This window comes from Haliotis cracherodii, unplaced genomic scaffold (assembly GCF_022045235.1).
Source record: "Haliotis cracherodii isolate W230 unplaced genomic scaffold, xgHalCrac1.p SCAF_5, whole genome shotgun sequence".
In the NCBI taxonomy this organism is placed as follows: domain Eukaryota; kingdom Metazoa; phylum Mollusca; class Gastropoda; order Lepetellida; family Haliotidae; genus Haliotis; species Haliotis cracherodii.
In genome coordinates, this window is record NW_027266308.1 from 64,514,524 (window position 1) to 64,530,499 (window position 15,976).

Consider the following 15,976-nt stretch of genomic DNA (forward strand, 5'->3'; position numbering starts at 1 on the left):
AGAAGTGATTACCTTATGGAAGTTACATTGATACTCAGGTAAAAAGTCTGGTATGGGTACATGAAAGGGAAAATATTCAAACAAAGTTGAATTAGAATATCTCATTAATATTTGAAAACTTATTCTAACATTTCTATAATCTTTGTTTTCAGTCCCTGAACCGAAAACATGGGAGGTTAGCTTGTATTCTTAGTGTGTAGCAGTATGTATCCTGAAAGTTTGTCAGACATATTTCTTACTGTGCTGACAGATATATATATATCCCAGCATTCATAACGTATGGAAATCTTATGTCAGCACTCAAGCCAGAATTTACGGCTATCTAGCACACCCAGCAATTCAAGGATGTAGAAGTATTCCCTTTCTATATGTCATTGCCAGCTTATCTACCACTACCCTCTCAATATGACCATATAAGGGAACACATATCATATACTTTGTAATATGTACACGATACCCTTCCCACAGACAGTTGATTATAGGCTGCAACTTCCAGATTCAAATGAGCTACACAACCAGCTTTGTATGACAAATAATGAAATTTGAAACATTTACAACAGGCTTATATTTTAAGCCTGATTACTACGCCATATTCTCTTAGAAAGGTAAAGACATGACTGAAGTTACGATTCATCCACACATTCATGCATATTTCGAGAATTTAAGGAGGCAAAATTTCACATAAATTAGTCTGTTTCTCAATAAAACTCAATCCTAAGTATTTAAATCTTATCACTTGTGTGTAGTATGTAGCTGTAGTGTTGATAACAAGGAAATACACACAAGGCACACGGCAAGCCCAGGATTCAGTCTCAACACGTCTCGGCTGTACGTGGCCACTGTTGACACAGGGTTTACAATGGAAGGTCAAGTTCTTACGACAAGCTCATATCAAACATCTGACCCTGGTCACTATGATCGTCAGTTGATGCTTTGATCATATGTACATTTTGTGAATTCCTGATATTCCCCTGGTCTCACTCAGAGATGAATGAACACGGGTTGGGTAAGCAGTGTTGTCAGAATGTGAACAGCCTATCCCCTCCTTGTGAACAATGACAGCTGATGTGCAGGTACATGTTATACATCAGGCTCCTAAAGGGCCCACTATTTACTTCTAACAGAGATGATTGCTGTTAGCCAAAGTAAATAACAAGTTGCAATGAATCAAATATGAAGATCACCACCACCACCACCACCACCACCTCCACCACCACCATCATCATCATCATCATCATCATCATCATCATCATCATCATCATCAGTGTTGTTGAAACAGGATATAAGAATAACTTTCTCGGGGTCCTTTTCATATCCTTATGTTCCTTACCCTAATTAAACCCTAACCCTAACGTTACCAGAAAATTAATAAATGTTGAAAGTGAAAATGCTAACAGGTCCTTTGAATCCAATATTATAGCAATAAACCCCAGGGCCCCCTGGTCAAACCTCTATTTATACCTTTGTCTCCATATGTCCAATGAAGGACTAAACATCAGTTTGTCACCGTGATATGCAGGTACATAACTACAGTTATATTTCATGATGTGGTGGGCTTTTTCAAATTGCCTTCGATATTATTGTGTGAAATGTTCTCATACAATAACCTAGAAACTCTGTCATGGTGATGTTTTCTCATTGGGAAACTCAAAACTAAAATATGTACCCCCATTACCTAACTGTTTTGGTTCTTTGGTAATAAATATGTGGTATACACAAGAAAATATTGACAGTCATAACTGTGCCACTTAAAATCAGCACTTAATACAGCGACTAATGCATATAGATTATGGCGGTCCTATTTCCACCTCCACATCACAAGCCCCACTGAACACAGCTCTGTGTTTTCCGGGGTCACTTCAAATCATGGGGTGACTCAGCTGGCCCTTAGGGCACGCAGATAACACGATTCCAGGGAAAACCCATGTCGTATTCACCTTTGTCATTGAACATGTCAACCTGTTACACAGACTAGCATTACCACCTCAGCTCTACAGTGGTGGCAATGTACATTCACAGCTTGCTTACACTATTGAACATAATAGTTACTTCACCAGTCACATGCTCACACACGTTATTGGGAGCTGTGTTTATTGTTCAGCTGTGGTAGCTTCAGCAGGAGGAGTCATAGCTATTTATAGTACCTCAGTTCCGGCTGGTCAATCCCTCGTCAATATTACTCACATACAGTTAGTACAGGTGTGCTTTAAAATTGACAGCAGTTTGCTTGAGAAATCTTGAGAATGTCAATTAGTTTACTTCAGTTTTAGAAATATGGAGTTGAGAATATGTTAAGATTATGAACAAAAAAACTCATTGGTATCATAATGATCATACTTCCTTTTCTTTTAATAAGCATAGTAAGTGATTATTCTGGCTGAGAAACATAAGAAAGATGATCCGTCTTTCATATTTTCAAATCAGTATTTAAAATATTGAGATATTTTGTTGTACAATAATTTTAGACAATTCACAAATTAATTTTCTTGCTTTTTTCTTGCTTTGTTTGATTGTTAGCTGCTTTCTGAGATTTTATTTGTTATCAGTTGAAGAGTTTTTATGTAATAATGATGTAATTTTCAATGCAATAATACTCAAATCAGCCCAAATCAAATTTCAATATGAAAATACTGACTAAGGTAGTTTGAACATGTCGACTCAATATGTCTGTTGGATGTCAGCATATTATATGTCAATTATGATTGCCATGATAATCTTTAATACACATTCAGTCTGGCAGTAGCAACATGTTATGGCAAATGTCACATCAATGTTTACTTCAAAGTTTATTCTCCCCTTCCCCATCTATGACATGAAACTTAAAAACGTTGCGTATGGATTATACGTTTATTTTTATTTTCCTATTGCCGAGTATGAACAGAAGTTATTATCATGGTGAATACATGAAACAGCAATATTGTGACAGTTAATGGACATGAAATTCTTCTCATTCACTATCATGTTTATACCTGCTATTCAAATCAAGACTTTATTGGAAATTCCATTTTGTGAAAGTCAGGCATGTGGAAGCAACCATCCTTCCATTGTGTGTGACAGCCATGCCCTGTTGATTACAGGTGAGGTCACACAGCCAGGTAACACACCTGTATCAGGATAGGTGAGCAGGAAGGCCATGACTAGCACCTCACACTAATGTGTTGTTGTTAATTTTAATCAGGGACCAGTTCAAAAGTTCAATGTCAGGTGAAAATCTTAATTCCTAAAGTTTAGGGGTGGGGTGAGGTGGGGTGGGGTGGGGTGTGTGTGTGTTAATGGCTCTGTAAGTTTTCCATCCAACAAAATCAACTTTCCTGATTTCTCAGTGTTTTCTATAGTAACTGAACTAAACCAATCCTATTTCCATCCATATGTTGTTAGGAGTTGTTTAAATACATCCAGCTTTTCCACAAGGTAGGGTTTTATCATCACCAGCAATAGTCTATCTAGTGCAGTGTGTAACATAATGACGACAGACTTGATCCATATAAACCCTACAAATGATTGGCAGCACCTACCCAATAAACTTCATTTGATAAACCTTAAAAAAACAAACAGATCAAAACACAAGAATGCTTTCAAAAAGAGGCCACTAAACTTGGAAATTCAACATTTTCAGAATTAACTTTTTGGGGTAGGTGGTATGTCTCAAAACTTAAGGAATTAAGGTTTTTTTATCCGACATCAAACTTTTAACTGGTCCCTAACCCAGCAATAAAGTGAGTTGTTTTTTTAACGCTGCTTTGAACAGTTTTGACAATAAAACATTTATAGGGCTGACTTGATAACATATCAACTGAGGACATTTTAAGAAACATTTCACCTGATGCCTATAGCTCATTACTAGCACCAAATTATTAAAATTGTCATGGTAAAACAATATCTTAGGAATTATGATTATGAAGTAATTAATCATTGATTTGAAACCTAAGTCTAACATGTTCACTTGTTACCTCACAATTTCCAACACATAGCAATTTTATCTCAATAGTTACTAACTCACTCATCAAAGTACCTGCAGTGACAAGGTGACACATGTTATACATGTGCTTTGCCAGGAACACAGGTTTTACAATAGTTGGTGTGTAACATGTGTAAGTTATCATCAAATATTGTTAGGGACTGGTCATTTATAGTGCTGTGTGTGTATTAACCATCAACACAACAACACTTATTTTTTTAATACATGTACTATGTTTAAAAGTGTGTTACATCAGTCAAAAGAAACACTCATAAAATCTATCTAGCCAGCATTAAAAAAACACATCTTCAACCAGTTCTGTGGTGTAGTGGTTAGAGTGCGTGACTACTGATCAGGAGGTTGTTGTTCAGTCCCATCCTCTGTATCGCCAGGGCTTGCATTTCAGTAAACTTACACAAACCATCCATTTGTGAGGTTTTAAAAATCTTAAAGATCTTAAATTGCCTATGCTTGATTTTCATTAACATTTTACCGACCAATCAAACGTTGAGAACATAGAACATGAATATAAAAAAAACTAGAGGGACCGGAGCAATCAGTTCATTATATACGTTGTTCGTTTTATACGTTTTCATGATATAAGTAGCCATTCTCTTTCAACTAAAGTTCGTTTCAAGGTGTCAAAAGCAGTAAACTGACCGCAGTTGCTGTAAAAAACGGTGAGCTGTGCGATCTCCCAATTACTTCAAGCACGTTTTCGCCGAAAATAATGTAAACATTATTGAATGATTAGCTAATAATGTTTTTTGAAATGGGGAAGACATCGTGTCATTGGAAAACTTAACCAAGTTATAACCAAGTAAGCGCTATATTTAAGACCACAATAGCGAGGCAACACTGTAATTGCTGCATTGACTTGTATTAGCAACGGTTGTTTAACAGACGGGATTATTCCAATCACATGGACAGGTAAGATTAACATAATGCATGTTTAACAAGGCTGAATTGTTACCAGTGATTGTGTTGATTCATAGCTGATTTGGGCTTGTCGGGGATCAGATATCAGTTCGCTCTAGAGAGTTCGTTATGTACGTACATCATATATGATAATATATAGGAGATAAATCAGGGATTTGTTAACAGTTCGTTGTATCTGTTTGTTTGTTATATCCGTGTTCCACTGTAATTCGTATTGCCTAGAAACCAAAGTCATCACAAGTTGTAATGGACATGAAACATCCTTTCCAGCAGAAAGATGTTTTAGGGCCTTCTTATGTGTGTCAGTCCATTTTTTAAAAGTTGAATTTCTCTCAAACTCTATTGTAATCAATGGAACTGGCCGCCATGCTATTCATATCACCGACCCAACATTGAGACTGGTTTGTAACTAACAATGTTCAATATCCCTGATAAGTTTACAAGATAAAATAAACATTCAAACACATACCCCACTGCTAACTATCTATATATGGTACCACCTTAATAAAGATATGGTGTTGTCCAATCTCATTAAAATCAGATCAAGGTTATCGCTGCCGATAAACAAAGATCTGAGGACATCCTATTACGGGTCACGTCAGAACAACCTTTCGTGAACTTTGACTGACTACAGAAATGACTTACAAGAAGTCGACATCAGCCAATTAGAAGGCAGCTTTCTCGAGCTTCATGGCACTCGTTTCAACCTGGCGACTATCATTTCAGACTACGCTTGAAAAATATGTTTACACAGTTTTTGATTGAGATTTTGAAAACTGAACCAACGACTTTAACGGATTGTCTAATATTTGGTTGAGATTGTATGGTAGTGCTTCCCACGTACTGTGCAACGCCTCCTACGTTCAAATGTTTATCCCGCGGGAACTAGAGATTGACGATAATTTTGACGGAATCAGCCGTACGGGTTGTAACTGTCGTTCGCAATACCCTGTGTTAACGTTTTCGAGGTTGCATGATTAGAAAACACATTCCCACTGTCGCTTTCACGATCTGGTAAGCGACGCTTTGATTAGTCGGATGAAAGGTCGTCCTGACGAGACCCGTAATGCAATGTCCTCAGATCTTTGTTTAGCGATAGTGGGAACTAAGATCTGATTTTAATGAGATTGAGTGTTGTCAATATGGTTGTCATGGAAGCCAGATTTAACTAATGTCAAACTTAACATACTTTAACCAACCTGGGAGAGAGCATTTTCTAGATCAAAAGTGCAAAGATTAGTACTGGTAATGATAATGAGGAAAACAGATATTCACTGCAAATCTACCTGTGGAGATACCGAGTAAGATCAGATGGTCAGGCTAGGTGATTTGGATGATTGCATGACATTGTATCCCAATGGATCTCTAGATCGATCATATCAATCACTGGATCGTCTGGTCCAGACTTAATAATTTACAGACGTCCGTCATATGGCTGGAATATTGCTAAATGTGATGTTAAACAACAAACAGGACGAATCATGCACCAATGACAACAATGTATAAGTTTGAACCTTACCTGGCTGTACTCCGGCAACTTGTTGTCGATGGGTAGACTGAAGCCCATCATGGAGGAGGTGAAGTTGCGCCGGTCAAACAGACACTCGGTGGCCTCGAACATCCCGATGGTGACATCTAGTGACAGACTCTGGACATGCTGAGACGTCTTCTGGGCACACTCCAGAGTCAGGGGCTTCCCCAGGATCCTGAAGTCACAATACAGCACATCATGGTGAGATGTACACAACTGAACGCACCTGCGGCATGAAACAATAATGAAGAAACATGTCGGCTTGTATACCAACTCAAATTAACTACATCTCTGAACCTGTAGTGTAATAGAGTCTGAATCCCAGGACTCTGGCCTCATAATAAGAGACCACAAAGATCACACCCAGCCTTCGAAATTCATACATGTCTACTAACACAAGACTACTAAATTGAGTTGATGACAAGTAAAAATTCAGTTCTCATTGATAAAATAAAGCTTGGATTCAAACAGCATTCAACAGCAACAAATGGAGCTTTCCAGATGGGAATTGTATCCAGTTAGAGTTACCTGCCCCTTGTTACATGAACATGGCAGGCTTGACAGACTGGAAGTTAGAGGAAGGGACAGTTTCAAGACGGCTGACTGTATATGACAGCAACTAGCGGGTGATGTGAGGCCTTTTTGACCTCATCCAATCTACTTATACTTATCTAAGTATAGTTTGAATACCTATTTGGAAACACTGAATTTCTTCCAGCTTCCAAAACTATTCTAGATACAAGACCGGAGACAGGCCTCCTTCAAGACATTCAAAAGAGACAATGTTCTGAACATTCATAAGTGCACTTCCATCAATTCAAGGGCCTGTTACTACTTGCTGCGGCCATTTATTTGACCCACTGTATTGTCTCTTTGAAAGTAAACCTAAAACTATGCATTTGACTAAAATATAATAGTCTTGGTTCTCAGGCACCGCCCGCATCATCATAAAATCTGCCGCACGTTTGGATTTTATTTCCATTTTAAAATTTAAAAAAAATCCTAATACTTAAATACAATGCGATCCACTATAGCACACAGTAGCTTCCCTTTACATGTGCACTGCTTTACTGCGCATCTCGTGTTTGCCTGAGTCATTGCCTGAGAACCAATTCTTTCATTGTTTTAAGCCTTAAAAATATTAAATAATCTGATTTTCATTGGTCTTGCGTGGTCTATTACTGATTTCACAATTCAGATCTGTACAGTGTGGGTTAGCTTCTGCGTTTCAATTTGAAAATCATCTCAAAAGACATTCTAACTACTCACCCAATATGATCATATGGCAGTGCTGTAGAGAACTTCTCCCTAAGGTCTTTCAGTGAGGACGTCATTCCACTGAAGGCAATTAACTTTGCCTTATTGAAGTAGGTGTCAGAGATAGTCTTCAGTTTCTCCGAGGCCGGCACCTCGGGGGAGAAGTGATCACCGGGGGTGGAGGTGGGGTTCTCGTGTAGAAGGTTGATTGAGATAAAAGTCAGTTTGAGGCGGTATCTACTCAGTTCTGCTGAAGGGTCGTCCAACAGTTTCTGTATGTGATCTGTAGATGGGGGGAGTTGATAATGAACAGTGAGTTAGGTTTCTTTATCAAGCAAATGTTTCTGTTACCTAATTCTGAAACCAAATTTTTTAAAAGGAACATAACTTATCTGTTTTCAATGCAAAGAAATTTGTATTGCTTTAACAAGGTTCGGATGTTCATCACACAATCTTTTTATGGAAATTGGATTATATACCTATATTGAAAGAGAAGATAGAACTTAAATATTGAAATAAGAATCTTAAATAATATTACCATGTTCATCCTAGCATCTTTAAATTAATAGATTTGTTAAATAGCTCTAAGATTGTACTATTGCCCCAATTGTCTATTCATTTTTATAATACCATGATATACAGGAGAAATCTTATTTAATAACAAAACTCTACTCGTCAGAATGTATTGTATTACCGTATTCGACATAATAAGCACCCAGGGCACTCCCAAAATTAGAAATAGGGGGCTCTTATTAGAATATTATTTTGTTGAAAAACAACAGAGTTGAAAGATCATAAATTTCGTGGTTTATACTGACAGCCTGAAATGTTTATATACGACAGATATATTTTTCCAGAATTTAAATGCCCATAAAGGGTGCATATAGCAAACATATTATGCACGAATAAATAGTCTTGTGTACATTTATCAATCAGAAGGGGTGCTAATTGGGATTGTTCACTAGCCAGTATATTAGCAAACATAGCCGTGGGCGCTTATTAGAGCAGGTGCTTATTACGTTGAATACTGTATGTACTATAGGCCTTTGACCTCCTCAGTATGGAAATAAAATTTGATGTTGAGTTAGTTTTCATGCTGCTTTTCGCAATATTCCAGTATTAGACAAGGCAAAGAAAACCAAGAATAGGCTTTTCAAATTGTAGACATCGCGGGAATGGAACCAGGGTCTACAGCATGACAAGCAGATAGATTACCCACTGGGCTACCCAACCACCCCGATGATTAGGATTAACCAACATGTAGTTCATTCTGCATAATGGATGTGACAGTGTCAACTTACTTTCATAGTCATATCATAGTGTCATATTCAGTGATATGATACACACTCTTTACACGAATGAATACCCATGTAATCACTAGATTCAGGAATCAAAGAGAAATTGCTGGTGTAATTGTTGGAGTTTGTCATAGTATGGAATAGCAGTTGTCTCCCATGGAGTGAAGAGTTATGTCCCCTGATTGTTCCCTCCAGTAAAGATGCTGTGTACAGCTGGTACCTTTAGGTGACTTTGGTGCTGATGAGGATGCTGGTCTTCGGTAATCTGTAGATTCACTTCTGGGGAATGCTGAAAAATGACAAATGACACTCTAGCATAGAACTGATTCAAATATTAAAATCAACAAATGTTCAAAAACGCTTTCCTTCCTGCTCTCATCAACTGATGGTAACTCAGTACAAGCATTAATTCAAATACCACAGTTTAGCAAAGGAAGAGTTTATGAAAAGAATTTAGCATAAAACCAACTCCAATTTATATTTTTATGCTACTTCAGAATACATGATACACCAGTATTTTCTTTTCCATAACCCATGATATTTGTTTGTTTGAGACAGCCATAACAAAACAAAGCCTAACACTGTTATCCTTGTTTCTGTAGGTGTTTATTGCAGTAACACCAATAGACACATAGGTTCCAGTAACCATGGCTACCAAGATATACTTATCTCTAATACAGAGCACATCTAAAGGCCATGAACTAATCTATGTTGACACTGGATCATGTGTAGTACAATTATATGCCAATAATGAACTCAGTGGGCGAAACAAGTGCCTGCCCAGTACCTCCTGGAAATGTTTCGTCTTCTGTGGCTATTGAAAATTAAATCTAGGTTGTCCGACTAGTGAGATATAATATTGCTGTTCAGTTGTCAAATACGAAAGTTCGAAACCATAAAGGAAATTCCTGCTAAATGGTGAATTGGTTTGAAATGTCTGATTTCTGACATGTGGGATGTACTAAACATTTTTCATATTTGTAATGGGGCGGTCTTGTAGCGTAGTGTTTAAAGTGTTCACTCGTCACGCTGAAGACCCAGGTTCGATTCATCAGAAGTGCAAAATGTGTGAAGCCCATTTCTGGTGTCCCCGTCATGATATTGCTGGAATATTGCTAAAGGCATCGTAAAACCATACTCGCTCGCTCACTCACTCACTCACTCATGGTCCCTTGTCACTAATTCTGCAACTGACTTTTGAAACTTGAAATATTTGGTAGAGTAAAAAATGACCTGTCAAACAAACCTAGTATTAGTAAAACATTATCAAGCTAGCCTGCCTGGCTGATACTTCACAAAAATTATATGTGTACTACTAGTCCAACAAACACACATCATACAGCAGAACAAGTCCAGCTGCATGTACCTCCGCCTCGCTCAAGGTTCTGGCAAGTGTACTTTTATGTCCTGTTGAGAACTGTCACTCCTTATCTATTCGGGTTAATTGGACACACTCTGTGTATAAACCCCAGGTAAAGGCTTACATGTGGCAGTGCTGGCCGTCTTGGTGGTGCTCCCACTGTAGTTGCTGGAGAAGGAGGACTCCATCTCAGACTGCGCCGAATCTCGCACCCCACCATGCATGGAGAAGTACAGGTCTTCATCTCTCAGCTCATCTGCATCAACACTCAGGGTGAACTACCAGCTTTCAACCACGTGCACATACAGTTCAAACCAATAGTGTTTCATAAGGAATAAGAGGATTTTTTATCAAACGTAAGTCCAGATCAAGCTATTTTACAGGTTACAGAAATGGGCACATTGCCATATTGGCTTGAAGAAACAATGGTCTTTTAATTGAGAGTGAAAGGGGTTGAAAATCGTATCATTAAATGACAACTGCCTGTGTGATTACAGATCACTGCATGACCCTGACCTATAGACTCCATCATGATGTCTTCCTGCATGAACATCGCAGTTTGCGGGGACATGTGCGCCATGTGGTGCTCCATCCTCCCAGTCTGTAGATGGCGCTGTAGCTCATACTCCACTCGCTGGAAGTCGGCAGCCTTCATCGGCTTGTCTTTGCTGGACCGCTTCTTGCCACTGGAATCATCACTGTTAGCTGAAACATACACAGGGACATCCACCTCAAGGTTAACAACAAACATACACAAGGACAGTTCGGATTGTAAATAATAAAGAATGGGCCATATAATGCTATGGATATCTTATACACCTTGTTATTTCTGACAGCAACATGTCCAACAGGAGTACCTTCAAAGGAATATTTGTGTTTCTGTGTGTTGTCTTGAAAATTGTGTTAAAATCAAAATTTCCGAATCAAGTGGTAAAGAAAAAAGCTGACATCTGATTAGATCAGAACCCAGGTCAAAGTTCATCCAGGTTTCACCAAGAAAAACCTTCTGAGAGATATTATACCAGAGTAAAAGATCTTATTTTAATTAGATTGTGACAATAAGGCTGCAACGATACAGACAGTACAATATGTATCTCAGTACAATGTCTGAATACAGTTGCACAGACAGCCATACTGGTGTAAGATAAAGACAGGTCTTCGCTCAGGTTCATCCGACGGAGAGTACCTGCATGACTTGACAAGTATCTTGACTATGTCTGTTTGTTTGTTGTTTAACGCCCCACTCAGTAACACTTGTGCGTGGTTGGGTGCGTGCGTGCGTGGTTGGGTGCGCGCGCGCGTCGGCTTGTACTAGTCAGGACTAATGCCACTTTTATAATGCTAGCCCACTGAGAGACCATGTCACAGTTTAAAATGGATACTCCACTCAGCACAGTACACTGATTCCAAGATAACCAGTCCTCATTTTATCCCCAGAATGACAAAAGCAAGGCAGGGAAGCAACAAGTACCATTTTTAAATATTTTTTTTGCATGATGTGGCCAGGGATCGAATCCCATACCTTGCGCTATGCGAACACATGCTCTATACACAAGACACACAGAGCTGGACCAAATATCCTAGAATATCAACTTCACTCACCTGGGGAGGCAAGACCACTGAATATCTCTAGAATCCCATGAAGTTGTCTGGGTGATAATAGCAAATGGAATGCTCCAAGCTGACAGTCAAGTTCAAGCTGAAATAACAATCAGTAATTCAGCTGAAAAATTAATGTGACACAAGATGGTTTAAAGAGAATTAAAAGGCTGTTCATTATGTTAAACATGATGCAGCAAAAACAAAGCTATAAATTTCCCCAGAATGTGATCAGTTCCTGAAGTCCACACTACTACAGTGGGACCCTGTTAATCCCGAGGAGCTAAAATATTCCCAGAATGTGATCAGTTCCTGTAGTCCACACTACTACAGAGGGACCCTGTTAATCCCGAGGAGCTAAAATATTCCCAGAATGTGATCAGTTCCTGTAGTCCACACTACTACAGTGGGACCCTGTTAATCCCGAGGAGCTAAAATATTCCCAGAATGTGATCAGTTCCTGTAGTCCACACTACTACAGAGGGACCCTGTTAATCCCGAGGAGCTAAAATATTCCCAGAATGTGATCAGTTCCTGTAGTCCACACTACTACAGAGGGACCCTGTTAATCCCGAGGAGCTAAAATATTCCCAGAATGTGATCAGTTCCTGTAGTCCACACTACTACAGAGGGACCCTGTTAATCCCGAGGAGCTAAAATATTCCCAGAATGTGATCAGTTCCTGTAGTCCACACTACTACAGAGGGACCCTGTTAATCCCGAGGAGCTAAAATATTCCCAGAATGTGATCAGTTCCTGTAGTCCACACTACTACAGAGGGACCCTGTTAATCCCGAGGAGCTAAAATATTCCCAGAATGTGATCAGTTCCTGTAGTCCACACTACTACAGAGGGACAGTGATACTGCTACAGTGAAACCCTGTAAATGATAACGGTAGCATTCCTCATGAAATCGGCAGGATTAAGGAAATATTAGGAAATCCTGCTGAACGAAGTCCAGGCTAACAAGGCGTACATGCAGAACATAACAGATGCTTCTCTTCAGTTCTCCTACCTTTGGTCCAGGCAGTGTGTCCACTTGTTTGAGTTTGGCCTTGAGCTCCTGCCTGCCGGAGAAGACTGCCACCTGAATGGGCTGAGATCCAGACACAAGGCAGGTTCCAAGTGACTTAGGCTGTGTGGTGATGCTTTGGTTGATCAAATTCTCGGCTGTGCTCTTGTACATTGAACTTGCTGTTGAGTCATACAGCTGAAATATGAAATAATATTGAAAATTACCAAATAAACAATTGAAAGTCAAGCGATTTATTATATTTTAAACATTTATTAGTATGACATTGAACCAAAATACATTTTTCTGTACAATTATGAAGATATTCTAGCCACTGCAACATGGCATTTTATAACCTATATATACTAATGTTAAAAAAGAAGTGCTTTCCAATAAAGAATAGATTCTATGCTGATGCATTGTCATTATAATCAGATCTTAGTGCTAGCCACTGCTCGACAAAGATTTTCAGGACATTCATTGACAGGTCATGTCTTTTTTAACAACCATTCACCCGACCAATGACAGCATCGCTTATGAGATTTAATCCTGCAACCTTGAAAAGGAGATTACTGGGCATTCCTAACAACAGTTACGAGTTGTATGACTGATTCCAGTGCTAGAAACTGTCTATTTCTCACTTCAAAGGGATAAATATTGAACTGAAAGAAACTTTGTGACATGTAATGCGATGTCCTCATACCATTGGTGTTGCACTAGCAGTTGCAGTTGATGCAGTTGTCAAATCAGTTATCATTGCTTGAAATCTTTGAATCAAGTGTTTTCCAACTTCATGGTAGAATTGCTCTTTATTGAATTTTGTGATTTTGCTGACTAAGGGCTCACACCACTCATGCCTTGACTTACTCTTGGTGACAGCTCCGGGGAATCAGGTCCTTGGTGCTGGCTCGGATCTCTGAAGAACTCATCAAAGAACAGCGACACCCCCATCACATGGATGTTCTTGTGAGCAATACCAGCTGGCTCAGACAAACCTCCCAAAGGATTGTCCACAGGACTACCATCCTGCTCTGTGGCAATGTCATCAAAATATTCCATCCTGTAAACAGTGGAGGAAGACAAAATGAAGGCCAGCATACTCTCCCACAGTTGATACAACAGTCATGCCAAGGACAGTAACCTTCTGATCGGTCTTTATATGTTAGATCTAACATAACAAAATATTCCATTCTGTAAACAGTGGTGGAAGACAAAATGAAGGCCAGCATACACTTCCACAGTTGATGCAACAGTCATGCCAAGGACAGTTACCTTCTGATCGGTCTTTATATGTTAGATCTAACATAACAAAATATTCCATTCTGTAAACAGTGGTGGAAGACAAAATGAAGGCCAGCATACTCTCCCACAGTTGATGCAACAGTCATGCCAAGGACAGTTACCTTCTGATCGGTCTTTATATGTTAGATCTAACATAACAAAATATTCCATTCTGTAAACAGTGGTGGAAGACAAAATGAAGGCCAGCATACTCTCCCACAGTTGATGCAACAGTCATGCCAAGGACAGTTACCTTCTGATCGGTCTTTATATGTTAGATCTAACATAACAAAATATTCCATTCTGTAAACAGTGGTGGAAGACAAAATGAAGGCCAGCATACTCTCCCACAGTTGATGCAACAGTCATGCCAAGGACAGTTACCTTCTGATCGGTCTTTATATGTTAGATCTAACATAACAAAATATTCCATTCTGTAAACAGTGGTGGAAGACAAAATGAAGGCCAGCATACTCTCCCACAGTTGATGCAACAGTCATGCCAAGGACAGTAACCTTCTGATCGGTCTTTATATGTTAGATCTAACATACAGGGCCCCATTCCACAAGGTGATCGTAGCACAACGACAGTTGTAAGTCTGTGTTAAAGTATGGTAGTTACGATAACCTTAGCTCTACGATAGTTTTGTGGAATGGAACCCAGGATGTATTTCTGGGAATTTAGTAAAGTAGCATAATCATCTCATACCAGAATTCACCGTCAACACTTCATGGATTTGTAGACACTACGTTTGTCCATTTTCCATGAATACATGCCTTGTGGTTATTTTAACCCAATGAATCAAGCCGCATTGTTTCAGGAGAGGAAACCAGCAAGTACCCAGATCAATGAGCCCTCAGATTACATAAACAGTCTTCAATTTTAGCCTGACTGTAGTATTATTCTGTTCGGTTCAGGAAGTTCAGCAAACAAAAGCCACATGATAATACTAAAATGTAAAAAAAATAATGTTAGGAGCCAGGTTAAGGTAGGTGGACTCAAAAGTTTTTGGCACAGACTGCATAAGCAAGATTTCTTATGCCATAGCATTCCTATGCAATAGCCTTGCTGCCATCTTCTCAACACATTATTAGAACATCAGTGAACTGTAGCATTCACCCAAAGTTCATACAGAGAGTAGGGCTTCTTTTGACTTCTGTGTGTCAACTGTATCATGTTTATTAGCTTCAAAAAATTACATGCATCATTTTTGCACCACAAAGCAGCTATATGTCTCATGAGTGATTGAGGAATGTAGTGTCCACACCCCCCTGAAGTATTGACAAGGACCAGAATGTGATGTGTTCATATCATGAGTAGCCATACATTCAGTTATAGCTAGGATCATGTAGTGTAAAGGCTGGATGTTTGGAAACATATCTCTGGTTTTCATGAACTAAATACAGCATACCTTTCAACCTTGAGCTCCAGGGCCACACCTCGGTCTGCCCCCTTGTGAAGATGCTCCAGTCTGATGGTGGTGTCTACAAAGGACATCTTTATCCTGGACAAAACTGGAACATCAAATCATCTATGTGAACAACAAAGATCATAATTAGCAGTTTGTAGCATGAGATTCTCAATCAGCCATCAATAATATTACCCAAGTCGCCAAGCCTGACACATTTTCCCGAGGCAAAGGAGTTAACTGACTGTAAAAAGTCCAGTTTCCTCACTTGCTGAACTACACTTGAATTATGGATTGGATTAATGTGTCCAATGCATAGTCCAATCAAAATTG

General features: G+C 39.0%; 1 protein-coding gene across 1 annotated transcript in view; it reads right to left on the minus strand.

The window, feature by feature from the left end:
- LOC139442749 (autophagy-related protein 2 homolog A-like) overlaps positions 1-15,976 on the minus strand; it is a 73,490-nt gene that overhangs the window by 49,713 nt on the left and 7,801 nt on the right. The window contains exons 4-12 of the mRNA XM_071223634.1: positions 15,647-15,749; positions 13,822-14,014; positions 12,958-13,152; positions 11,946-12,042; positions 10,860-11,048; positions 10,468-10,599; positions 9,204-9,272; positions 7,698-7,968; positions 6,417-6,603 (exon numbers count right to left, since the gene is read on the minus strand). Of these exons, the coding sequence (XP_071079735.1) occupies positions 6,417-6,603; positions 7,698-7,968; positions 9,204-9,272; positions 10,468-10,599; positions 10,860-11,048; positions 11,946-12,042; positions 12,958-13,152; positions 13,822-14,014; positions 15,647-15,749 (1,436 nt within the window). The remainder of the gene's footprint in view (positions 1-6,416; positions 6,604-7,697; positions 7,969-9,203; positions 9,273-10,467; positions 10,600-10,859; positions 11,049-11,945; positions 12,043-12,957; positions 13,153-13,821; positions 14,015-15,646; positions 15,750-15,976) is intronic.